Source organism: Pavona decussata, unplaced genomic scaffold, assembly GCF_977016875.1.
Source record: "Pavona decussata unplaced genomic scaffold, jaPavDecu1.1 SCAFFOLD_403, whole genome shotgun sequence".
NCBI classification, from domain to species: domain Eukaryota; kingdom Metazoa; phylum Cnidaria; class Anthozoa; order Scleractinia; family Agariciidae; genus Pavona; species Pavona decussata.
The window spans coordinates 56,886-80,862 of NW_028145772.1; the positions used below are offsets into that span (position 1 = coordinate 56,886).

Here is a 23,977-nt window from a genome sequence, read left to right on the forward strand (position 1 = left end):
TGGGTGGCTGCCTACATTTAAACTTGAATCCGGTAGGCGAAATTTTAACCGAACTTTATAGAAACAAAATGTTCTTGAGAATCATCTTAATCAGGGAGGTTTTTCTTCCATTTGTCACCACGCGAGAAATCCATGAGCAAGGCGTATTTTTTCTACAAATGTTGAACGCGCAATCACGGAATGTGTCACATTCGTGACACATTACGACGTCATTAAAATCTCCCGAATAGTGAGAAGATCTGGGTACGCGATTTTGCGGTAGAAACAAAGCAGCAAAAGGATTGGATAGGAATGTTATAGTTTAGGAAAGGTTATGTTCTAGTTGTAGTTTATTTAGCGGCGTTGGTCACGTCTGCTGTTGTAGCAATTTATTCGTTTTAATAAGAGGTGGTAAATATAGACATCTTCCGGTCTGGTTTCGACGAAATCGTCGCGATTGCCATTGTTGCAAATTTAAGGGACTTGCCCGTTTGTGGGTTTCATTTCCGTCGTTCACTTTTTAATGCAAAATTGAAAGTTACATGTGAAAACCCACTGGATACTGCAGAGCAAGTAATCTGTATTGTTAGATTTGTATCCGTTCGAGGTCTAATCGGGTCGGTAAGAAATCGAGCCTTTCTTTTTCTCTGTAAGCGGTGGGCAGGCTGACACAAGATTAGCCCCCACCCACTGACATCGTTTTGACGAAAGCTTTTACGTTCGCTTTTTATATGCAATCATAATTATGATAACTCAATGCAAGGTGTCATTTTTGGTGATGAAGTTGCTCGTTGCTTTTGCTATCCTGGTCAGGAGGTGAGTTAATCGTTTGTAGAAGTCTTATCTATCCGCATTCCGGAATTTTGTTTGTCATTCTATTCGCGTTCGACTAGGAATAGCCATGCTGTCGAGCTGAATCGGCAATACGCGAACTGAACTCGATCAAGCAACAGTGAGACTTCGTTTTTAGTGAAGTTCAGAGAGCTGAGAGCTTTACGATAGCATTTTAGCCTTTTGAATTCACGAGGTTTGAATAATACCGGTTGTAAATCACAACTACACACGCGTTTGACATCTCAGATCAACATGTTTCAATATGCGAATTAAGTCGCTTCATTCAAAACATCTACGGCTTTATAGAAGTGTAATTTTCGCCCAATTGTTCAGAATATAAACTTCTTAGTAGAAGACTTAAGATGTATGCCGTCTTCTGAGGTCTTTTCCTGTCAAGTTAAAAGCGTCTGACCGAAAATATTTTGTATTATTTTTATGTCACGCAAGAAGCGAGGTTGTGTGACCATATATATGGCCTTTCACAAACTCGTGTTTGCCGAAGTGATGTACGGTATTCAAACAAGGAGCTTTAGTGGGGAACAGGACAGTAATCCCAACAATTTAAGGGTTTATTCCCCTTTGCCCCTTAATACCAAAAAAATTAAGATGTTTAAATTCAGATAAGTTTTGGTCTGTATTTTGTTCTAGCTCGTGCACTAGCCTTTTTTTCCCCTCGAGGATCGGGTGGCTCTGCAAAGGGGGGGGGGGGGGGGGGAGAATCTTCCAATATTCCGTAAAGATGTTGAGTTTAGTAACAATAAAGCAAAGCTGCATATAAATGTAAAACATATACAACGCAATAAGTTCAATTTAAAAGAAAATGAAAGGGTTCACACCATAGCTCAATGTATAAAATGTTGAGGTGTCGAACGCACTCCTATAATCTTTGATTACTGCTAGTAAAATAGAAGAAGCTTTTTTTAACCCGATTCTTAAAGTAGTAAAACAATCAATCTCGGTTTAGGCGAAGAATTTTTTTTTTTCTCTTGATTCTTTCAGTAACAAAACTAGATTACGGAGGGCGTCCAAGCCCCGTGTCGAACTCTCACTATTAGAAAACAGTTTCAAACGCAAACAAATGTTACATTGTTGCGTGATACCACTGTACACATATTTCAAATATTTCGATATTAAATTTTTTTGTTCTTAGCAAAAACCTGCTTCAATGAGATTAATAAAAACTATGTACTACTCAGGCTTAGCCCCCCCGGGGGGAAACTCTCGTATGAAAGGGGCCGGTACGAAACTTTTGGATGCAGGGGACCACACGACGCAAAATGGACTGTACTGAATACGTTCCGTTGCCGGATCTCTTGTAGTAGAAATGTTCGTGCCAGAAGTCACTTTACGTGTAAATAAACCAAACTGATTGCAGGGCTGACACTACGGCAAAGGGCGGGGATATACTCGTCGTCTCGCTTAGGGGTGTAAATTTCGAATTTTTGGTCGCACTTAGGGTTTTCTGGGCAAAACGCCATTATATTTAGCCGCGAAAATCTTGTTTAGGGTTGCACGAAAAGTCACTGTATTTTTTATTTGTCTGTCTTTAAAAATTGTCTCTTTTAGGGGTCAAGAAAAGCTTGGGCCACGCCCAGATTGATCTCCTTTAGGGGTTTAATTCAAAATTTCCGACAAGCATCCCCGCCCCTTTGATATGAGAGTCGTCCCCGGTAGAGGAAGGGGGAAGGGGGGGGGGGTATAAGGTATAAGCCCAGAGGTTACATAAACAATACAGTAGAACACCAAGGGAAACCAAAAATAGTTCGAGTTAGCGGGGATTCTAGCTTACGGGGTTGGTGTTAAATTTAAGTATTCTCTGTTAATAATTAATAAATATATCGTTGCTTTTTTCATTCTTTCATAATTACTGGTCACTTGGTGCAATAAGTTTGTTTTCTAAGAGCCTTTTGCTATTTTAGAACGTTTAGTTTGGAAATTTAAGCCAACATTTCAAGAACATATTAAGGACCAAACAAGGCTGAGATCGACGTTTCCATACATTGCACATGTCAATACGTCAATCGGCTATGTTCTGACATTTTGAGGTTTACCGACCGACGTTTTTAATTTAGAGTTCGAGTTATCGGGGTAAATTTGAGCCAAGGGAAATTAAAAGTAGTTCGAGTTAGCTGGTAGTAAATGACTGAAAAAATGGGGTCAAATCCACGGGAAATCGGATTGTGTTCGAGTTGAGCGGAGACTTCAAGTTAACTGAGTTCAAGTAAGCGAGGTTCTACTGTACTATCCGTTGTTATCAGACTACTTGGCCTCGTTCTTGATACACCTGATTGAAAAAGCATTGTCGTATACAAAGTATGAACCACGGACATTGCGACGTGATGGAATTATGAGAAGATCTAATTAGCAGCGGTGCGCATTTTGTATCCAAAGCTTTTTCTGTTTGTGCTTGTAATATATTTATATTTTGAGCTTGAGAAACGGCATTGATGCCCTCAAATAATTTTACTCAGCTCTTCAAAATTATGTCTGAACAATTTACACGATGAGTCGGTCTGGAAAAAGATTTTTCATTAGGAGAAAAAAATGATATGGCTTGATTTTTCAACAGTCTCATGACACACAATTCTAATTCTAAGAAAGCAAATATCAGTGCGTAGGTTAAAAGCTAGAAACCCGTTAGGTTGCATCGTTCATGGCTTACACGTTTTACCCAACGACTTTTTTTCAATCCGTGTTCCATAGGTGGACTTCGCCTAAATTGGTCTCAGCTCTAGCGCCTTTATTATATCTATAGGGATGGTCTGTCAGATTGTTGGACCCAAATCATTCATTTTCCCTTAACACGCTTTGACAAAACTCCTCCTGAATATGATTGATTGCGTTTCTTCTCTATTATTCAGGGGATGCTAAGGGATCAAAGCGGATGAGACCTTTGTATAAGCTACTCTGGAATTGTGGTACGTTCTTCTTATAAACACAATCCCCATGCATGAGAAACGTGTTTGCCCGGACCGAATTCACATGAGCACTTGAATTCTGCAGTTCAGTTTTCTTAAGCGGGCACATCCCACTCCAGGACGGCTCCAGACATAACTTCCATCGACTTTTAACTTCAGTTAAGGTTCCTTCAAACTCTGTGTTCTAGTTGACTTCAATTTAACACAGAGACTCAGCCTTTGTTTTCTTTAAGTTCTTCGAATAAACGTTCTCCGAAGTGCTTAAAGCTGGCTTTTCTAAGGGGCTAGTCTCTTCTGTGCTTGCGAATTTGAGCTCCTCGTAAATGTCGTCCTCTGATTCACTACTATCCTCGCAATCATTTCTTGCTCTCTTTAAGGTCTCGGAGCACAATTCCTCTAATGTGAGATGAATTGGTTCTTCTCCAGGCTGGTCATTTTCCCCTGCGCCTTTAAGATACTCCTCCCCCACAACACTATACACTGGTTCATCTTTCCATTGGGAACAAATTGGCGTTGCTTTGGGGTGATTAGATTTTAACCGTTTCAAAGTGAAGTAAATTGGACCTCCCTGTTTGGGTATTGCTCTATATTTGGGGGGTCCTTTGAGGCAAACTTCACGCAACAAGTTGTATATCGGTTCGTCCGTGGCTTTAGCTCCACTCTCATCCTTTTGGTCCGGGCAATCCCTGTCAAATGGTAGGCCTGACCTTTCTGAAGAGGTGTTCCCAGCCTCCTTCGTTTTAAGGTAACGTTCTTCCAATTTGTCAAACACTTGTTGAATTGAAGTACCTTGACCATCACTTCTGTATCTCTTGAGACTATCGGGGCACAATTTGTTCAGTGTAAAGCAAATTGGTTCGTCTAAAGCCCCAGACTGAATGTCATCATCCAGTTTGGAACCAGTTTGAGCTACCTTGGATTGATTGGCTCCTAACTGTTTGAGAGTGAGGTAAACTGGGCCTTCTCGAATGGGTTTCGCTCTAAATTTTGGACGATTTGCAATGCAAATGTCCTCCAAATGGTCGTCCATCTGTTCTTTTGAGTCTTCAGATTCACTCTTGTCTATTGCATCCAAACAATGTCTCTCAGATGTTAGGTTTGGTCTTCCAAGAGAGGTCGTCCCAGGTTCTTCGTTTCTTTTAAGGTAACGTTCCTCCAATTCATCAAACACTTGTTCTATTGTAGTACCTTGCCCATCACTTCTGTATCTCTTGAGGCTATCAGGGCACAATTTGTTCAGTGTAAAAAAGATAGGTTCGTATAGAGCTTCAGACTGATCGCTTTCAAGAGAATTTTTTTCCTCTACGGTATGCACTTGCTCACCTTCCAATTTGGAATTAACTCCGGTTGCTTTGGAATTAGAAAGATTGGCCCTCAGACGCTTGAAAGTGAGGTAAATTGGGCCTTCTCGAATGGGTTTTGCTCTATATTTTAGAGGATTTGCAGTGCGTACGTCCTCAAAGAAATTGTGGATCGGTTCGTTTGAGTCTTTAGAGCCACTCTCATCTTTTTCCTTATCCAAAGAATGCCCGTTAGGTTGCAGACTTGGCCTTTCTGTAGAGGTGATCCCAGCGTCTTCGTTTCTTTTAAGGTAACGCTCCTCCATTTCGTCAAACACTTGCTCAATTGTAGTGCCTTGACCATCACTCCTGTATCTCTTGAGGCTATCAGGGCACAATTTGTTCAGTGTAAAGAAGATTCGTTCGTCAAGATCCCCAGACTGATCCTTTTCTTTATCGTCTTTTAGGTAGTTTTCTTCCTCAACGTTATGCACTTGTTCATCTTCCAAATTGGAGGCAATTCCAGTTGCTTTGGAATTGGAAAGATTGGCCCTTAGGTGTTTCAAAGTGAGGTAAACTGGACCTTCTCGAATGGGTTTGGCTTTATATTTTGGAGGATTTGCAGTGCGCACGTCCTCAAAGAAATTGTGGATCGGTTCGTTTGAGTCTTTAGAGCCACTCTCATCTTTTTCCTTATCCAAAGAATGCCCGTTAGGTTGCAGACTTGGCCTTTCTGTAGAGGTGATCCCAGCGTCTTCGTTTCTTTTAAGGTAACGCTCCTCCAATTCGTCAAACACTTGCTCAATTGTAGTACCTTGACCATCACTTCTGTATCTCTTGAGGCTATCAGGGCACAATTTGTTCAGTGTAAAGAAGATTCGTTCGTCAAGATCCCCAGACTGATCCTTTTCTTTATCGTCTTTTGGGTAGTTTTCTTCCTCAACGTTATGCACTTGTTCATCTTCCAATTTGGAGACAATTCCAGTTGCTTTAGAATTGGAAAGATTGGCCCCTAGGCGATTCAAAGTGAGGTAAATTGGGCCTTCTCGAATTGGTTTCGCTCTGTATTTTGGGTGATTTTCAGTGCCCACGTCCTCAACGAAAGTGTGGATCGGTTCGTTTGAGTCTTTAGAGCCACTCTCATCTTTTTCCTTATCCAAAGAATGCCCGTTAGGTTGCAGACTTGGCCTTTCTGTAGAGGTGATCCCAGCGTCTTCGTTTCTTTTAAGGTAACGCTCCTCCATTTCGTCAAACACTTGCTCAATTGTAGTACCTTGACCATCACTTTTGTATCTCTTGAGGCTATCAGGGCACAATTTGTTCAGTGTAAAGAAGATTCGTTCGTCAAGATCCCCAGACTGATCCTTTTCTTTATCGTCTTTTAGGTAGTTTTCTTCCTCAACGTTATGCACTTGTTCATCTTCCAATTTGGAGACAATTCCAGTTGCTTTGGAATTGGAAAGATTGGCCCCTAGGCGATTCAAAGTGAGGTAAATTGGGCCTTCTCGAATTGGTTTCGCTCTGTATTTTGGGTGATTTTCAGTGCCCACGTCCTCAACGAAAGTGTGGATCGGTTCGTTTGAGTCTTTAGAGTTACTCTCATCCTTTTCCTTATCCAAAGAATGTCCCTCAGGTTGCAGGCTTGGCCTTTCTGAAGAGGAGATCCCAGCGTCTTCGTTTCTTTTAAGGTAACGCTCCTTCAATTCGTCAAACACTTGCTCAATTGTAGTACCTTGACCATCACTTCTGTATCTCTTGAGGCTATCAGGGCACAATTTGTTCAATGTAAAGAAGATTCGTTCCTCAAGAGCCCCAGACTGATCCTTTTCTTTATCGTCTTTTAGGTAGTTTTCCTCCTCTACGTTATGCACTTTTTTATCTTCCAATTTGGAGCCAATTCCAGTTGCTTTAGAATTGGAAAGATTGGCCCTTGGGCGTTTCAAAGTGAGATGAACTGGGCCTTCTCGGATGGGTTTCGCTCTGTATTTTGGGGGATTTTCAGTGCGCACGTCCCTAAAGAAATTGTGGATCGGTTCGTTTGAGTCCATAGAGTCACTCTCATCTTTTTCCGTATCCAAATAATGTCTCTCAGGCTGTAAGGGTTTGCTTTCTGGGGAGATGATCTCAGCTTCTTCGTTTCTTTTAAGGTAACGCTCCAATTCGTCAAACACTTGTTCTACTGTAGTACCTTGACCATCACTTCTGTATCTCTTGAGGCTATCAGGGCACAATTTGTTCAGTGTGAAAAAGATCGGTTCTCCTAGCACCCCAGACTGATCGTTTTCTTTATCGTCTTTAAGATAGGTGTCTTCTTCTGCTTTATACACCTGCTCTTCTTCCAATTTGGAACCACTTCCAGCTACTTTGGAATTGGAAAGATTGGCTCTTAACTGATTTAAAGTGAGGTAAAGTGGACCTTTTCGAATAGGTTTCGCTCTATATTTTGGTGGGTGATTCGGTTCGTTTGAGTCTTTAGATGAACTCGTATTTTTTTCTTCACCCAAACAATGTATCTCGGAAGGGACGCTTGGTCTTTCTGAAGAGCTGTCCCCAGATTCTTCGTTTCTTCTAAGGTAACGTTCTTCTAATTCTTCTAACGCTTGTTCAATTGTAGTACCTAGACAATCACTACTTTCTCTCTTGAACGTGTCAGAACACAATTTCTCTAATGTGTAAAAGACTGGTTCTTCTTCATTCCAATCATCTCCTTCCGTGCCTTTTAGATACTGTTCTTCCACTACGTTGTCTTCTAGTGCTTCTTCTAATCTGGAACGAATTCGGGTTGCCTTGCCGTGATTGGATTTTAAGCGCTTCAAATTGAAGTAAATTGGACCACCATGATGAGATAACGCGATCGGAGGTCCTCTAAGACAAACATCGTCCAAAAAGTTGTACACTGGTTCGTTTGTGCCTCTAGAATCACTCTCATCTTGCCTTTCCAAACAACGGATTACGCCTGTCCTTTCTGGAGAGGTGGTTGCGGTTTCCTCATCCCTGTTAAGGTAACGATCCTCCAATTCGTCAAAAACTTGTCCAATAGTAAATTTAGAGTTATTGTTATTTTCGTCATCAAATTCAGACCTGTTTGGAGAATAGTAAAAGAGTGCTTCGGTGCAAATGGCCCTATATCGATCTGGTCCTTCCAAAATTCTATAAACTGGGGCATTGTTGCAATCCAAATCGTTGTTACATCTCCTAAAAGTATCCGAAAAACACTCCTCTAAAGTGAAGTAAACTGGTTTTCCTGCTGAACTTCCAGGCCGACCTTCTTCATCCGCATCTTTAACGTAAGGCCCTAATACCCCGAGCACACTTGCGTCTTCCGAGTTGCCATTATTTTCTCTAGAGTTAATTAAATCAGACATATCTAGAAAATTATCAACCGGTTGTTTCTTGCGGGTAACTTTTGCGTAAATGGGATCCTTGTTGGGTTGTGGCTTTGATGGATCCTTTGAGAAATTATTGTCGTCCATTCCTTTTTTGTTTGGATAAACCTCTTCTAGAAGATAGTAAAACGGTTCCTCGTCGTTTCCGGCTTCTGTATTGGTTTCCTCAGGGAAATTAAGGACAGCATAAATAGGGTCTTTATTACCCTCATCCTCCCATAAAGGAATCTGGTAGTTTGGAACGTTCATCGCTGTTGATAGATAAAAGACATACAAAGTTGAGGTATGACATTAAGTTGATGTATTTCTCTCGTTTCTAGTGGCTGGTCACGCAATGCGGAAATGGTTTTCACGTTGGTTGGTCAGCTAAGTACAACTCAAAGGAAAGCGCGTCGGAGCAAGGGGAGAAGTAACAACAAGGTAAATCCACTCATAAAGCCACATTGTTGTGAGGCTAACACTTTGACTCTGCTGAAATTGGGGACAGGTACTCAATAAAGCAGGGCTAAACCCCTTATCCATTCACATACCGACTTCAAGAGACATTGACACTCCTCCCACCTATATAAAGCAGAAATTACCCCCTAAAGGGTTTCCCAGAGCCTCTCTGACTCTCGGTATTTCAGGCGCAAAGAGTGATCCGCGTCCAAATTTCTGTAGGCAATGTCTACTTGGTCTTTGCCACTCTTTGTTCACAGCCTATTTTTAAGACCGTTTAAAAAACCAAAAATTTGAGTATCCCCTTAGGTGGAGCCTTTGAACAATGAGAGCTGGGTAACCATTAGGACTGCTTACGTGATCTCCTCAAAGTGTCATCTGCTTCTGGTTCTAGCGCTAAGCTTGTACGTGGGCTCATCATTATAGAAATCTGTCAAAAATGTAAACATATAATGAAACAAAATACATGTATATGTCAAACAAATCGAAAACTAGGATACGGTAAGACTTAGCAATGAAAACCGTAAATTGAAATAAAGGACATTTACCCTGTAGATTCTCTGAGTTAGGTACGCTAGGGAAACACCAACATGTATGGTTGAAAAATAATTTCGCTCTTGTTGACCTCGTTGCGGGAGTTATATTTATTACATAAAGGAACATTTTCAACGCATTACCTTTGTTTCCTCACTTGCGCTTCTTGGACGTAGCTGCACGCTGTGTATAAAACAAATTGGAAAAAGGTCAGGGTGCAAGGGCTTACACGACAACTCTAGTGGCTCAAACACGATTCCAAAGTATAGAATAGAATATCGTCAGTAAACTTTCAGCAACCCATCTCCATTCATCGAAAGGTTAGCTTTTCTTACTATATACCCAACAACGAAATAAACTTGGCATATGGTGCTTTCCCCGCTCTCCTGGGAAATTTCAAAGAGTACAGTAAGCTCCCAGCTCTCCGCTCCCTCCCATCCCTTAAGAATGGGTCTCTTTATATCAAAGTTGACGCACTATAACTATTAGACCACTGCGTTAAATAATTACAGTAATATATTATTTGTTATTGTTGTAAATTATAAGTTGATTTAGTTTTAATTACTTTAAACGGCGGCGTCGATAAAAGAGGAACCCAACGATGACGACAGTGGCTAGAACAACTGCTGTTGTCCCTATCACGAGACCAATGTATAAACCATTGCTTTTTTCTCTCCGCCTGCTCTCAGTGCTGGGAGGAATCTGTATAAAAAAAATATTTATATATAGTATTGCCTGGCAATAAATTTCATCTATGTCTGTCTTAAAATATCATTTAACTGCTTGCGATATGTTGCATGTACCCATGACGACGTCTCTTAAATCATGGCCTTTACTTTGTGATCAGTTAAGGGTAAATCTAAATGAACCAGCGATCGTGGGCGTGATATTTTCAGCGAAGGACGTCACGGGCTTTCCGTTCGTAGAAGAAAGGCGCAGGAGTGTTAGAGTAAAAGAAAGGAAAGGGTCTTAAAGAAAAAAAAAAACTAGAGAAGGGTGCCGAAGTAACATGGCGGCGAGAAAGGTACCAAATCTTTCAAAACTGGTAAAAAGGAGACATTCTTAACTTATGATCGGCTTCGTTTACTAGATATGATATCCTTGGTTACATCCTGACTATTTTACCAGAGATTTTATCATCTCAGTAAGAACATGTTCTTGAGTCTTAGTTTTGGGATTCACATAGGAACCCCCCCCCCCCCCTAAAAAAATATGTTTGTTTGTTTGTTTGTTTGTTTTTGTTGTTGTTGTTGTTGTTGTTGTTGTCGCTGCATTTTTGTGTGTTTTTAGAAACTTCGTCCCTGAACTTAGAGACAGCCTTATTGCTGTTAGGAGTCAAATATTAAATCATGGTTTGACGATGCCCAAAACCGCAACGCGACTTAGTTTGCTTCAGTGTCTATCACCTCATTCAGTGCTGACTTCCGACTCATCAAAAGACAAATGTCAGGCATGTAATACAGCCAGCCAAGCTAAGAACTCTATCTAATTACTTACATTTGGTTCGAACGTGGCTTCTCTGATGCCTGGTTCCGTTGGTAGAAGGAGCACGGGAGTCTCTTGACCTTCATTAATTGACGATGAAACTTCAATGACTTCCAATGGAATCTCCACCTTCGGAAGAATATTTAAAGATGTTGGCAAAATTTCCTTTGTCGTTCTTGTATCGGAAGGTTTTGCTTGAGAAACCGATACTCCACGCGTAATACCGAAGTCGTCCGGGGGGCTCGTGGCGGCCCTCGGTAAGGCATCGAAAGTTGTCCACGAACTTATGGAGGTTCTTGTTGTAGCGTCGGAGGTGGTTAGTGAACTAATGGATGTTTTCCGTTTGTTACTGGATACTGCTTGTGGACTTACGGATGCTTTAGGGGTAACATCAGAGGCTTTCCAAGAGCTAATGGATGATCTCGATGTAATTCTAGAATCTTTTTTAGAACTACTGGATTCCCTTGATATAACATTGGAAGTATGGGTGGTTGGAGTAACAAAGGCTGCAGTTGTAGTAACAGAATCAGATAATAAGGTAACGGAGGCTGTTGATGTAACACTGAAAGCTAAGGTCGTCGATAAAATATCGGACAGAATAAATCGTGGTGAGCTTAGGGAGCTTCTTGTTGTAGGAAACGAGACTGATGAACTAACGGAAGCTTTCGGTGAAGTAGTGGAGGCTATCGGTGTAGTATCGAGGACTATCGTGGATGCGACAGAGACTTCCGATGTAGATACTGGTGCTCTAATGGAAACTGTCAGCGACCCTTTGGATGTTGTTGGTGTAGTAGAGGGAAAAGCAGATGAAGCATTAGAACTGATCACTGAAGTGGCGTGAGTATGCAGTAGGGTAACGGGGGCTGAAGGAACTCTGCTGCTTGGCTGAGTGGCTGTGGTATAATTTTGCAGGCTCGAAGTTGTGGTTAGTGCTGGATACGTTGTCTTCGATGGCTGTATAGCAGAAAACGTCGAGTTTATTGGCTCGTTGACAGGACCTGTAGAAAATGTAGAAATTATTTGAAACATTGCGTTTGTTATATTCTCATAGCAATGACAAGATCTTGGAAACAAGGGGAGGAATGGACTCTCTTTCTGCAAGACTTTTAGTTCCTTAAAACCAATGAGTCGTTAATTAATGAAGTGTCAAATCAATAACTTAGTTTATTATATGGCTGGCCCCGCTAGCGGGCAAGATGAGTCAAATCCTGCGCTGTGATTGGCTACCCGAGCGGGCAAGATGGAGCTATCTTGCCCGCTCGGGATTACCCGTTGCCCGTGCGCTTGGCATCGAAAGTTTAATCCCAACAATAATGCAATCTTTTCTTCGATTTTCTCGTTGTTTTAGGGAAAAACGCTCACTAAAACGTTCGGTAAACTCTCAACATTTACGGAAAGGAGAAGGAAAGAGAATGGAATCGTCCTGGTGTAGTGAAAATTTTGTTTCAGCTACAATGAATGTGAGTTGAATCGGTAAGTTGCTCTGCGTGTAGTATTTTAGAAAGAGTTGATTTTGTAAAACTTATTGTCTCAAGTCGAGTGCCAAATTGATAAGTTCTCCGAGTTTGCAATGACGGTGTCTACATCATAGCGTAGTGGAAGTTGTGTTAAGTGTTTAGAGCAGTTCAGACAAGTATTTTTTTCAAGTTCGCCGAAGAAGCTCACGTTTTTAATTTAGCCGCGTCTTGCTTGTTGTAAACAACAAAATCTATCAAAGTTTCGCCCAGTTTTCAGATTTACCCGCTCTATTTTTGGCTTATGTTTGCATATAATCTCAAAATGTATTGTTTCATTGAAAAATTAATGATTGGAAGCCGAAAACTGTGTAAAAATGTTTATTATTTACGCGACCGCGCGATCGGCTGAAAATGGCGAGTTTGCCGGATTCCATTCAAATCTTCCCGCTCTTGCGAAAATCTAAATTTTTCGTTCTTAATAATTGTATACTCCCTTTAAGCCATTATAAAGTTAGAGCCCTAAGATAATTTAGGATTCCTTGTTTCCCACGATTACATGCTAATCCAAAAATGCACTGAAAATAAATCTTGCACCGGCCGGCTATGAAGAATTTCTTTCCGAGTAGAGCAGTTTCATGTCCTATTTTGCTTTGTTGTTGTAGTTTTAACTTGAAGGTAAAGCCATATAATAAATCCTTTATTGACCAAGCTTGTTCGGTCAAGATGGCTGGATATTGGCCCCGTTCTTTTTTTGCGTTTTTATGGACCGAGACGAAAAACGCAAAAAAAGAACTTGGCCAATATCCAGCCATCTTGACCTCACGCTTGGTCAATAACGCATATGTATCTGTTTACACGTGTGTCATTTTAGTCGGATTGGTTAGCTTTTTAGTTGGGTTCGCCAGCTTAAAATTTGGGGTTTAGAGCATGGCTTTAGTGAGTCTCATCCGTTTTTCGCTTGGAAAACAGGCCTCGTGGTCTTTAGTTAATTTGTCAAGACATCTCACGAGAACTTGAAGTAGGGTTAACTAATTCAAATAACTAGATAGGGTTAAGTTCTTATAAATGTTTCGTGTGGTTATCGTGAAAAGTACCGATTATACTTACAATTTTCTTTGCCTTCCAGCTTGAACACCAGACAGAAATCTAAAGCAAAGATATCTGCGTTGCATTTCAGGACTAAGTTGATAATTTTTCCCTGAAGTAAACTGCTATTTGGCACACCAGCGTTCATCTGTTAAAAAGAGAAAAAAATCAATTTCTTCGTATGAGATAAATTTTAAAAATCATTAAGTCATACACGGTTCTCCCTTACTACTGTACAATTGCATAAGTAAAAATTCAACCGACATTACCCTTCCCCAGTGCTCGACTTAAACGACCAGTAATCACCTTTGTAACCATGTAAAATAGACGTTATGTGTTCAATCTATCTTTTATTTTTTACCCCCTCTGAAGCTTTCACCTTTCATCTTAGTTGTTAAAAATTGGGATTAAAATACGTTCTTACCGGGAAATTCGAAGTTGTAAGCAATCTTTCGCAATCGAACAACGCTTTTCGGTTTTGTGTCAAAACAGGGGAGTTAAACTGCCCGAAACATCTGAGGATTTCAAATGACTTTCTTAAGTGTTTCAAAATTCGAATTTAACTCTTGAACGTATCGTTGTTAATAATTTCAAGCCAAAGAACTAATAGACCTTATTCACTTCGTTGATTTGTTGCCCCATTACAGATCATGTGACGGTACTCTTGGAGTAGTATCTTTTAGAATTGGTCATATTCACAATGGCATACATTCCTTACTTCCAACTAGATAAAGGATTGATCCTCCTGAGGAAATCTCGGGGTTTGTATCATACTTGGTTTCAAACTGCAGCTTAACGTTGGTTTGTTAATTTTTTTTTTTTTTTTTTTCGTGAAAGAAGCTGAAAGATGTGTGCGGTATTACAAATTAATAAAAAACAGAAAAAGCTGAAAAACTTGTTGTAAGTAACAACATGTGGACTTAAAGTTGAAATTAAAAACATTCAGGCTTAAACGGCATTCACACCCCTGACATCGAAACGTCGTTTGCGTTGTAATCACCTTATCAACTGAGCTACCAAGCCTTGCCCTATTATCGCAGGGCTGTGGGTTAAAATTCAGTAAAGCTTTTAAAACTCACTCAGGGTGTCTTTCAGTCATCCGCATGTCCAGTTTACGTACACGATATTTCTATAAACAACACATTCATTTGGGAAGTAATATCTTACCTCAAGAACGTAACGTGCTTGTAACGAAATGCGAGAGAGTCCAAACAGGTTTGATGTGGCGTTTAAATATTGTTGAGTAAACAGACGTTTGGAGCCATTGCACCCCACAAACCAGGAAGATCCGAGATTCAAGGAACATCTCCAAAACTGCCATGGCCAGTACCTCATTGAAATTTCTCTTCTGCTACCAATGACCAATGTAGGTATGCGCCCATCGGCATTTTCCCCTGAAAATGTTGTCTTTGCTTCGCAACCTAGAGGAGATTAAACGAATTTAATGATATATAAATGATTTTTTTGATTGACAAAATATGCCAACATTTTATGTCTCTCATCTCATTTACAAACAAAAACACTTTCTGAATTTCACGAGTATGGAGTTATTAAAAGAGAAAGAAACACTGCTCTGTTGAGGCTTCAAATGTTCAGAGCTTCTACAACTATTTCAATTAGTTATATTTATAACTGTCAAATAAAAACTTTTGTTCACCAGGCTTAAAATATTACATGACATTTCCTTTCATTGCACATATGCCACTCATTGGCATTCCAATCCTAGCAGTATGCAGGATGTTTTTCCCATGAACCTAGTTTAATGGCTTTAGCTCCCACGAGTCCCCTGTAGCTCAGTGGTAGAGCATCCGAATTAGTAGTCAGAAGGTCTTAGGTTCGACTCCTCATAGTAGCGCTAGGAATTTCTTTTTCCGAGTTTGCCTGTGTCATTACTGAATAATAAATCATTCTCAAACTAAAAACTGCAAAAGTTTTTTGTCTCTCAAAGTCAACCTGGCCAATCACAGCGCACTTGTCAATTGTTGCCTGAGTGGAAAGTACACATTCGTTAATATCCACTAAGTATTACATAAATAATTGTTTTAGTATAAGTTTTAGTGGTGAGCATTAAAAGTACCAAAATTTAATCGTTAGTCATGAAAAGCAACCCACTCATGTTCTCGGCGCAGAGATGTTCTATGTTCCTGACCAAATAGAAATTTACAGCACATTTCGTAATAAATTACAAAAGTGAAGAAACTGGGCAAGAGAAGTTTATTAGGTTCCTTTGTGTAGCGGTTGCTAGTAACGTAAGCACTTATGGTCTGAATCAGTCTTATAGCAAAGGTCGTATTAAGTTTCAATATTCCCGAGAAAGTCCTTTCCTCTGAACTCCTTGCATTACATTTGCATTATATAGCTGTTTCAATTAATTCAGTCGAAAGTAAATGCGCGTTTGCTTCGGGTTTGCCTTCCTACGCTTTGTGATTGGTTGACAAAACTCACCAAAACCAATCTTGTCTTACTCGAATATTTTCTCACCCTTGGCAGTGCCTCGAATTATGATTGACTCGTCGTATCGCATACGTCTGTTGTAATCGGCCAGACAGAGTAAGTTTTCGATTTACGACATTCGACTGAAAACCGCTCTATCAATTGAAAAATGTTCCATTCAGTACCATAAAAGCTTTATTTTAAAAAACTTGTCATTTCATTGGTAAATTTCTAATTTTTACTCCATGGTTACACTTTAATTTAGTTGTTGTTCCATTATACGACCCCAACAATACTTAAATATATCCGTTTATTCAAGGAGAAAACCGATATCAACAGGTCATTAAAAATATTGCTTTCTGGTTTTACCACCAAAGTGCTTACTAAGACTGCAGTAATGTTTTGAGTACGATATAAGGCTTGTGGTAATTTAAAATCAACAGGACAAAGATATAGTTTTAAATAGAAAACAGTGTTTTGTATCCTGGAAGCATGGCAGGCCGATCATTTAAACCCCAAAGAATGTACGTCTACGGTCCAAACATTGAAAACAGTTTTTTGGAATAAACAATGTCTTACTTTTTATCATCAGAATAATACGGCATTAGAAATTCTTGAGAGGTAAATTGGATTAATGAGCATTTTGATGAACCTGAATTTACGGCCATCTTTTATGAAAATGAACAATGGATGAAAGATTCTCGCAGTCATTCCAATAGCATAGAAAAGCATACAAAAATAAGTTTTGAATTCAATATCTTGTGATACTAGTGTTGGGTTCCTGCCAGTTGAGTTATCAATCACACTATTGGAAACTATGCTGTATTTAGTTGATGAATCAGAGAACGTGAAAAAATAAAATGAACCTGGCTCTATCCATGGGCGCAATACAATTGCTTGACTTAATAACTCAGTTGTATGACAAATCATTAAACCCGTATCATAATGCCATGGGTAAAAGTGATTTTTTTTTTCAAGTTCATGAAGTTGCTCATCTTTCTCCTACATACAATATATCAGTCCCCTTCATTCCATTCTTAAATTCCAACTGATTGATGCTTCGACTGTTTAAAGTCGATTGAGTGTTTTGGCTGTGTTGCTAAGATTTCAGAAAACATCATATTGGCCAGCAAGCAATTTCAAGTACTTTCATGGCTGAAAAAAATTGTTATCTAGAATTTCAGCACGAAAAGGCTCCCAGTTGGTGCCCATATATACATTTTTTAAATTGCGATTGATTAGGCAAATCGAACGCAATTTTCTTCATGTCTGCTGAATCAAGCTGGCGACAGTTAATACACCATATCAAACATTGTTGATAAGAAGACAGTTGGTCCCAATCAATAAATATAAAACAACATCTTTTTAAAAAAAACGAGAACCTATCTTTCCAAGTAAACCTTACACTTACGAAGTAAGAAACAACTGACTTAAATGTTATTATATCTTGGCCCCTCCATTGAAGCGTGGCTAGCTTAACCCAGAAGATTTAATGTCACGTCTAAATTAAACAGTTTGTGCTCAAATACAAATTTAATTTAACAATATGTGATATCTTAACCCAGTCACGTCGGCTGTTCTTTGAGCCTCAGGAAAAGATGTTAAATTTCAGAGTAAATAATAAAACATAAACAATAGGTAATAGACATTACTTAGAGAGGGGAATGGCCTAAGTAATGATAGTTGAAAAGGAAGGAAACTCCTTTCTTAACTTTAACGTGAATCGCATTCGATTCTCGATTCGACCAAATAAGCGACCGTCAATTCTCCCTTACCTGCTTGAAAATTATCTCGAGCTCTTGAATTTTCCGTACACATCCATCGGTTGTCAGCAAATGCGAACGTAGCGTTTAATGCGGGGCATAAACAAGAACAACTTGAGATCTGATCTACGCCATGAAATGAGCTACAACCGTAGCGAGGATTGCCACACATCGACCGAGGAATATTAAATTCGTCCATGCCACTTGTTGGTCTTGAAATCTCGAATGCTTGAGCGCTCGTAATGTGAATGAAAAGCTGAAGAACTAAAAACATCCAAGTCTGACGAATCGCCTCCATTTCAGACGAGATTTCAGAAAAGTTTCGCGATCCAACTAATCTGAAACTTTCCTTGACCCGATCTGGCGATTTTGCTTATATCAGTTTGAAGACTTTCGTCGATCTGCGAAATAATATTATATTTGAAACAGATATACTCTCTCTCCCTGGGTACTCTCAGAATTAGACGCCCTTAATCAATAAAAATCCAAGTCTTCCTTCTATTTGTCAAGGTTCCAATGTCGAGTGACGGTTGAGAGCGCAAGGCAGATAAAATTCCTGACATTTCACGCCACTACTTCACCCATTTCTAGCCTTCTACGTTTGTCCCCTGTGGAACACATATATTGGCGTAGCAAGGTAATAGATATCTGCATTTGTCAAGTCGACTTGTATCTGTGAGAGTCCTTCATATGAATACTATGACAGGTTGATCAATACCTCTTCTATTTTTCACCAAAAACTTAAAAATAGAAGAAAATACTTCGCACTTCCACTAAAATAAAATTAACATAGAGAAAGGATGAAAGATATCTATAAACTCTTCAGTTGCTGTAAGAATTTGTTTTATCAAAGAACGACCATTTTTAAGCAGCTTCGTGTGATGTTTTCAAGTTATGCTTTATTTTAATGAGTCCGAATGCTGACTCAAATACAAGGAGAGAGAACTCAAGGACAGTGTTCAAGAGTACATAACATGTTCTGAATTCCACGGTAGAGTAAAACTTAATTAAATATAGTTCGTGGCTGTAAGCCTCGAATTAAACAGCCAAAGAAAACAAAGATAGAGAGAAATAATTAATTTAATTACAATGCGTGTTTAATAGCTTTGAAACTATTAATAAACTTTATTTCTTATTATCTCGTGCCATATAATCATGGTAACAAAACTATGTACAACAGGATGTGCGTGAAGAGCTCATGTACTTCACCTACAATAGTTTCCTTAGTAACCCAAATAAACAGCTTCACAAATATAACTTACTCTTCTGGAATATCTCGACTGTTCCTGGTTCTACGCACAATGTGTATTTAAAAGTCACAAATTACTGCGTGATTACCGAAACTAAATACAATACCAAACCACAAGCTTCATCTACTGTCCTTAAATCCGTAATTTCAAAAGAAATACTGACTTTGGACGATGTTGTTTACCCTTTCTTGAAAGCCCTAATGACTGCCGATAAGTGCTTTTGTCAAAAAAGTTTTGTTTTGTTTTGTTTTGGTTTTAATCAGTCGGTGCCTTTATCTCGTAGAATCCCGGCAATAAGTTACATAAACTGATACAGACTTAAAACTTTAGCTTTTCAAATCAATCACGATTCAATTTCTTTTGATAGTTTGCAGAGCTGTCGAAACTTGTTTTCAAAAATCAAAGCTCTTGTCTTTTTTCTTAAATTTTAGTAAGACTACATAACATTTATCTGTGTAAACACATACAAATTTGCCACTATACGCAGTAGATTTGTTCACTGCACAGCACTGAGAGAAACACCCTTACTCTATACTGTATAGTTCCCCTCGGAAAATGAAGACACGTTTTCCTAAACCTGAATCAAGCCTGACAGTTTTTTTCAACGGTATTTCGTTCCTACAGAACGCCACGAGTGTTTTCGTAAATATGTCCAAAGCCACGGATTCCTCGTCCACCCTGCATGGTCATGTAGTTCTGATCTGATTCAGGAGCATCGTTTACTGGTGGGTGCTGAGGCACGCCTTCCATGCGTACGTAAGTGTCTAGAACAAAATGATAATTTATGTTAATATATTGTTAATTTTTTGTGGAAAGACTTTTCATCTGGAGCACAACATCTGGAACACAGTTTTGTATCAAAACAAAGTCAACTTCAGCCTCGTTTCCACTCAAAGGCCAACTCACTTAGCACGTAACTGAAAAATTGGCTATTTGCAGTATTGTCGCGGGAATTACTCCAAAGAATATCACAACCAGGTTTTGCTTTTGAAACATGAAATTCAAGTATAAAAGGGGCCTGGCTTGGCCATTCTGACCTTCAGTTGTCAAGCAGCCATCAAATGCTCAACAACTGACAGACGACATTCGACTTTTTCTACGATCCTTATGGATGACATTGGCTCAGTTTTCGGAATAAACCCTGATAACTGTGATTATTATGAGGTGACGAGGATTATTTTTCAGGGGAAACTTGCGCCATCAACTTTTCACGACTGTACATGGACAGTGTCGAAGCCACAAAGTTGTGAAAGGAAGGGGTGAGGTTTTTCCTTTTATAGAGAAACTTCTTCTTTATGCAGAATAGAATGACTTACGTAATTCCCAAGCCTCGCTCCTGATGGAATTGTTCACGCTTTCGTAGTCACGCGCGAAATCTGAGTTTGTTTGAGGATTTCCTATCACTGTATCCTACGAACATCAAAAAGAAAATAAGCATTTTCGTATCTGTAATTGCTGGTCATACGTCGAGATCTTTTTTCACGCAATTCAAACGTTTGAATGAATCTTGTTACCTGTGTACTGTTCCCCGCAGCATGAGCAGTGCTTGCACGAGTTTTCCTGCATCGCAAACAAAAACGATAATAGTGTGTAGTTTAATTAATGTCCAGGAAATTCCATACAAATTAAACCTAAAATACGTTGTAGCTTATCTCATATTTGTTAGGCCCAGATTAGTGTATCAACCCTATCTGGACCGCACTGGATTTCTGGATTTCTTCCAAACTTCAATAAAGCGCCAAAATTGAACGAAAAATAATAAAAACTAATAAAGAAACACTACTTTGAGTTAAAAGACAAAATGTTCTGCTTCCAATCCCCCCCGGCCTCCGTCCTGGTTTTGTTTGTTTATGCTGTTGTTGTTCTTGATATGTTTCTTTTCGTTTTCTCTTAGCATGCTATTGTTGTTTTGTTATATGTTTAAGAAGAAACAAATGAAATGGAGAGAATAACAGTAATAATATATTTACTTCGAATTTATGAGAAGTCGTTGAAAGATATCATAAAAGATAACGATACTGAGCGATAGTGAATCAGTCAGACTCGCGCATTCGCGATTGTCTACTGAAATCATTGAAAGATCGTTCATGAAAGAAAATGAAGTATTCGGTTACTTTGCGTAGCGGCAGTAATAAACCAAAAGGCCGATGATGACGAGAAGTATAATTCTGGAGGCAGGCAGGCCTGTAATCAGACCCAGAAGAAAGGAACATTTGTCTGTACCATTTTTACGACCTTCGCTAGGTCTGGGAGATACCTATAAAAAAGAAACAGAAAAACATATGGTTAGCAAAAAAAAGGATCTGCATAAGGATAAACGTCTGCCTTCGTTTCGCCATCAAATCACAGGATAGTGGATTTAATCCACGATTGATGTTAGCGCATTGTTAAGACGAACTGAAGTTGGATGCAGACTAAAAGCATCAACCAGCATCAGAAAAATCTTAAAAGGCAAATCCCACACACACTATTTTCGAAGACTCTACCTTAATTTGCTGTGCTGTCATTTAATAAAAAGTGTTCCTGTCGAGTGACTGTCGGATGATAATTTCTTCGTGGAAATTTAATGGTGTTAACTATCAAATATCATAGAGAAGCGAACCTTCGACGACTTATACGCTGGGGTGCAAACAACCTTTTCAGTCAATGAATTAGAAGAATAAATTGGACATTTTTCGCAAACAAGAATTGCTGTTACACCCCCAGTGTATCTTGCGAGTTGACCCGATTTTTGGATTCCCGAAGCGGGATTTTTTTAGCTACACAAACATGGCGGAACCGAAGCGTGCTTTGTGTTTCACTGATAAAGTGTTCGTTTTTACGTGTCAAACAGTAACAGTAGCTTTGTTCCGGATGTGTCTGTCTTGACAGTGATTTTGAGCAAATGGGTAACAACGCTGAAACTAAGATGGCGAGTTTGTATCGCCGCTCTCAGCGGCCGATCCTCTTGTACAAAATTTCAAGACAATCAGTCTTTAACCTGGACTATGAATGCCTTTGAAGGCCAGGGAACATAGTCAAAAACGGAATGTTGTTTACGGTAAGTGAATATATTTTATTTAAACAAAACTGATCACATATTACAATTTATTTATAATGTTCAAGCTTGCGATTGCCTTGGTTGATAAGAATCTCTTGCGCCTGACCAAAGCACCAAGCATGTATAGGTGTGGAGCTTCAATGGTTGACTGAACATCTACCCCTTTCCCACCATGCTTCTCCTTGAACAGTAGCATCATACATTTCTCTCACCAGGAACAGCATTAACCGTGAACTTGCTGTAGGTAAATGCTCATGCCATGTTAGCAAGTGACAGATGATCATGGTTACTTTCATACTTCATCGGGAGGTAGAGAAGCTGCTTTCTTTCTTTTAACTTTTCACTACTGGAGCAACCCTGTGAAATATATCCACATCAAATGAAATACAGGGGAAACTTTTCCTACCGTGAAAAATATAGTGAAACATGTCTGAAATTAATGATCCGTGCAAACCTTCCTTAGTTTACATATGATCTGTGAAATGTATGAAGCAAAGTAAAATTCATGTAAAAATGTCAATAGTCACTCTAAGTTACAAATCTTAAACACAAAGTTAATATCTTTCAAACACAGATCTTTCCATGCGCTATTTTCTTCCACAGTGAAGTGATTGGGTGACATTTTTGGTTCTAACGCCATCCTCAATCAATGGACGACAACATGCCGGGTCGTTCGATTCTCCTATCGAAGTCGTTAGGTCTTACCATCGACGATCGACTTTCTTGCTCTAACCACATTAACGAAGTATGTAAAAAGGTATCCTCAGCAATAGCTGCCCTAAGGCGTATTAGGCCCTTCGTCTCTCAATCTGCCGCAATGCAATCTTATAACGCCCTAATCCAGCCACATCTCGAGTACTGTAGCCCTGTTTGGGATGGCTTAGTAACCAATTGAGTGGAAAACTACAAAAAGTACAAAATCGTGCAACTAGGGAGATTTGAGGGCCAATTTCGAAACAAGCTCCAGTATGCTCCTAGAAACACTAAACTGGGACACTGTCAATAAGACGAAAAAAGCAAAACGCACTGATGATGTTTAAGTGTCTTAACAAACTAGCCATACTGTACTTGCAGGACCTTTCAACGAACGAATTATCGAGCCACGGACTATAACTTACGTAATCCGTCAATCAAGCCTGACAGTTTACAGGCCGAAAAGTGCCTTGACGCTCTTTACAAGCTAAAACGTCTAAATGAGATGAGATGTAATTTTCGATCCGTATACGGACCGAAAAGTACCTTTACGGTTTCACCCGCCGCGGTCAAACCGTGCAGATAGTCAGAGAATTTTTTCGAACCGTGCCAGTCCGTCTATATTAGACAAACCTCTAATATTTGAACAGGATGGAGAGTCGATTCTTACTTTAACGTGAATAGTATTCGATTCTCGATTCGACAGAGTATGCGACAGTCAATTCTCCCTTACCTGCTTGGAAATTATCTCGAGATCTCGTGTTTGCCATACATATCCATCGGTTCCCCGCAAATGCGAACGTAGCGTTTGATGCGGGGCATAAATAAGAACAACTTGCGATCAGATCCACGCCATAAAATGAGCTACAACCATAGCGAGGATTGCCACTTGCCACTCGAATACTTGAGCGCTCGTAACGTGAATGAAAACCTAAAGAGCCAAAAACATCCAAGTCTCACGAATCGACTCCATTTCAGACGAGATTTCAGAAAAGTTTCGCCATCCAGCTAATTTGAAACTTCACTTGACCCGATCTGGCGCTTTTGCTTATATCAGTTTGAAGACTAAGGAGATCGAAGTTTATCTTCTATACAAAATTGTAATTTCAAGATTTCCACCCTAAGTACAGAAAAACTGCTGTGGGCCTCCTTAAAGGTTTTGTCGTTTTCTTTAAACTTTTAAATTATGTACTATGCATTTTTTATTAATTTATTATATAGTTATTATTGTCAGTTTGAGACACTACACTTTGCCGTTCTAACAGATTAGTACTAAGTTTAACATTGACATATAACAGTGACATAATTATTTTTATTTGATGGTCACAGACAGACAAACGTTCTGATATAGTACAAAGTAGTTCCTAAACCGGTATCAAGCCTGACATTTTTTCCAACGGT

At 39.5% G+C, this 23,977-nt stretch overlaps 2 protein-coding genes and 1 long non-coding RNA gene across 6 annotated transcripts in view; 1 reads left to right on the forward strand and 2 right to left on the reverse strand.

Annotated features, from left to right (window-relative positions):
• Nucleotides 1-730: 730 nt before the first annotated feature.
• LOC146451057 (uncharacterized) lies at nucleotides 731-13,556 on the forward strand. Of its 2 annotated transcripts, XR_014860121.1 has the most exons (4): nucleotides 737-795; nucleotides 8,718-8,817; nucleotides 12,203-12,327; nucleotides 13,438-13,556. It is a non-coding gene; the product is annotated as an uncharacterized LOC146451057 (long non-coding RNA). The 2 variants fall into 2 exon arrangements; XR_014860122.1 differs by lacking the exon at nucleotides 12,203-12,327 and having other exon boundaries at nucleotides 731-795; nucleotides 13,438-13,491.
• Nucleotides 2,654-23,646, reverse strand: LOC146451058 (uncharacterized). 3 transcript variants are annotated; one of them, XR_014860120.1, is made up of 9 exons: nucleotides 17,606-18,186; nucleotides 14,565-14,818; nucleotides 13,419-13,545; nucleotides 10,867-11,852; nucleotides 9,935-10,071; nucleotides 9,513-9,552; nucleotides 9,193-9,265; nucleotides 3,753-8,648; nucleotides 2,654-3,633 (listed from the first exon to the last, which is right to left on the reverse strand). XR_014860120.1 is itself a non-coding variant. In XM_085099599.1 (8 exons), the coding sequence occupies exons 1-8, from the start codon at nucleotides 23,344-23,346 to the stop codon at nucleotides 3,931-3,933; spliced, it is 6,372 nt and encodes a 2,123-aa protein (XP_084955725.1). In that variant the 5' UTR covers nucleotides 23,347-23,646; the 3' UTR covers nucleotides 2,654-3,930. The 3 variants fall into 3 exon arrangements, 2 of the variants coding, with proteins under 2 accessions (XP_084955725.1, XP_084955724.1); XM_085099599.1 differs by lacking the exon at nucleotides 17,606-18,186 and adding an exon at nucleotides 23,310-23,646 and having other exon boundaries at nucleotides 2,654-8,648; XM_085099598.1 differs by having other exon boundaries at nucleotides 2,654-8,648.
• Nucleotides 18,656-23,977, reverse strand: part of LOC146451059 (uncharacterized) — a 28,368-nt gene continuing 23,046 nt past the window's right edge. The window contains exons 4-6 of the mRNA XM_085099622.1: nucleotides 20,358-20,403; nucleotides 20,160-20,253; nucleotides 18,656-19,607 (exon numbers count right to left, since the gene is read on the reverse strand). Coding sequence (XP_084955748.1) covers nucleotides 19,462-19,607; nucleotides 20,160-20,253; nucleotides 20,358-20,403 — 286 coding nt within the window. The 3' untranslated portion in view covers nucleotides 18,656-19,461. The remainder of the gene's footprint in view (nucleotides 19,608-20,159; nucleotides 20,254-20,357; nucleotides 20,404-23,977) is intronic.

What these genes read in the sequence shown, in the direction of transcription:
- LOC146451058 (XM_085099598.1), bottom strand. Translation starts at nt 17,891, where the DNA reads ATGGAGGCGATTCGTCAGACTTGGATGTTTTTAGTTCTTCAGCTTTTC. An exon ending in TCGAGATAATTTTCAAGCAG is followed by an intron (nt 14,819 to 17,605) that starts GTAAGGGAGAAT and finishes AATCTCCTCTAG; the next exon opens with GTTGCGAAGCAAAGACAACA. An exon ending in GCTGGAAGGCAAAGAAAATT is followed by an intron (nt 11,853 to 13,418) that starts GTAAGTATAATC and finishes CATTTTCTACAG; the next exon opens with GTCCTGTCAACGAGCCAATA.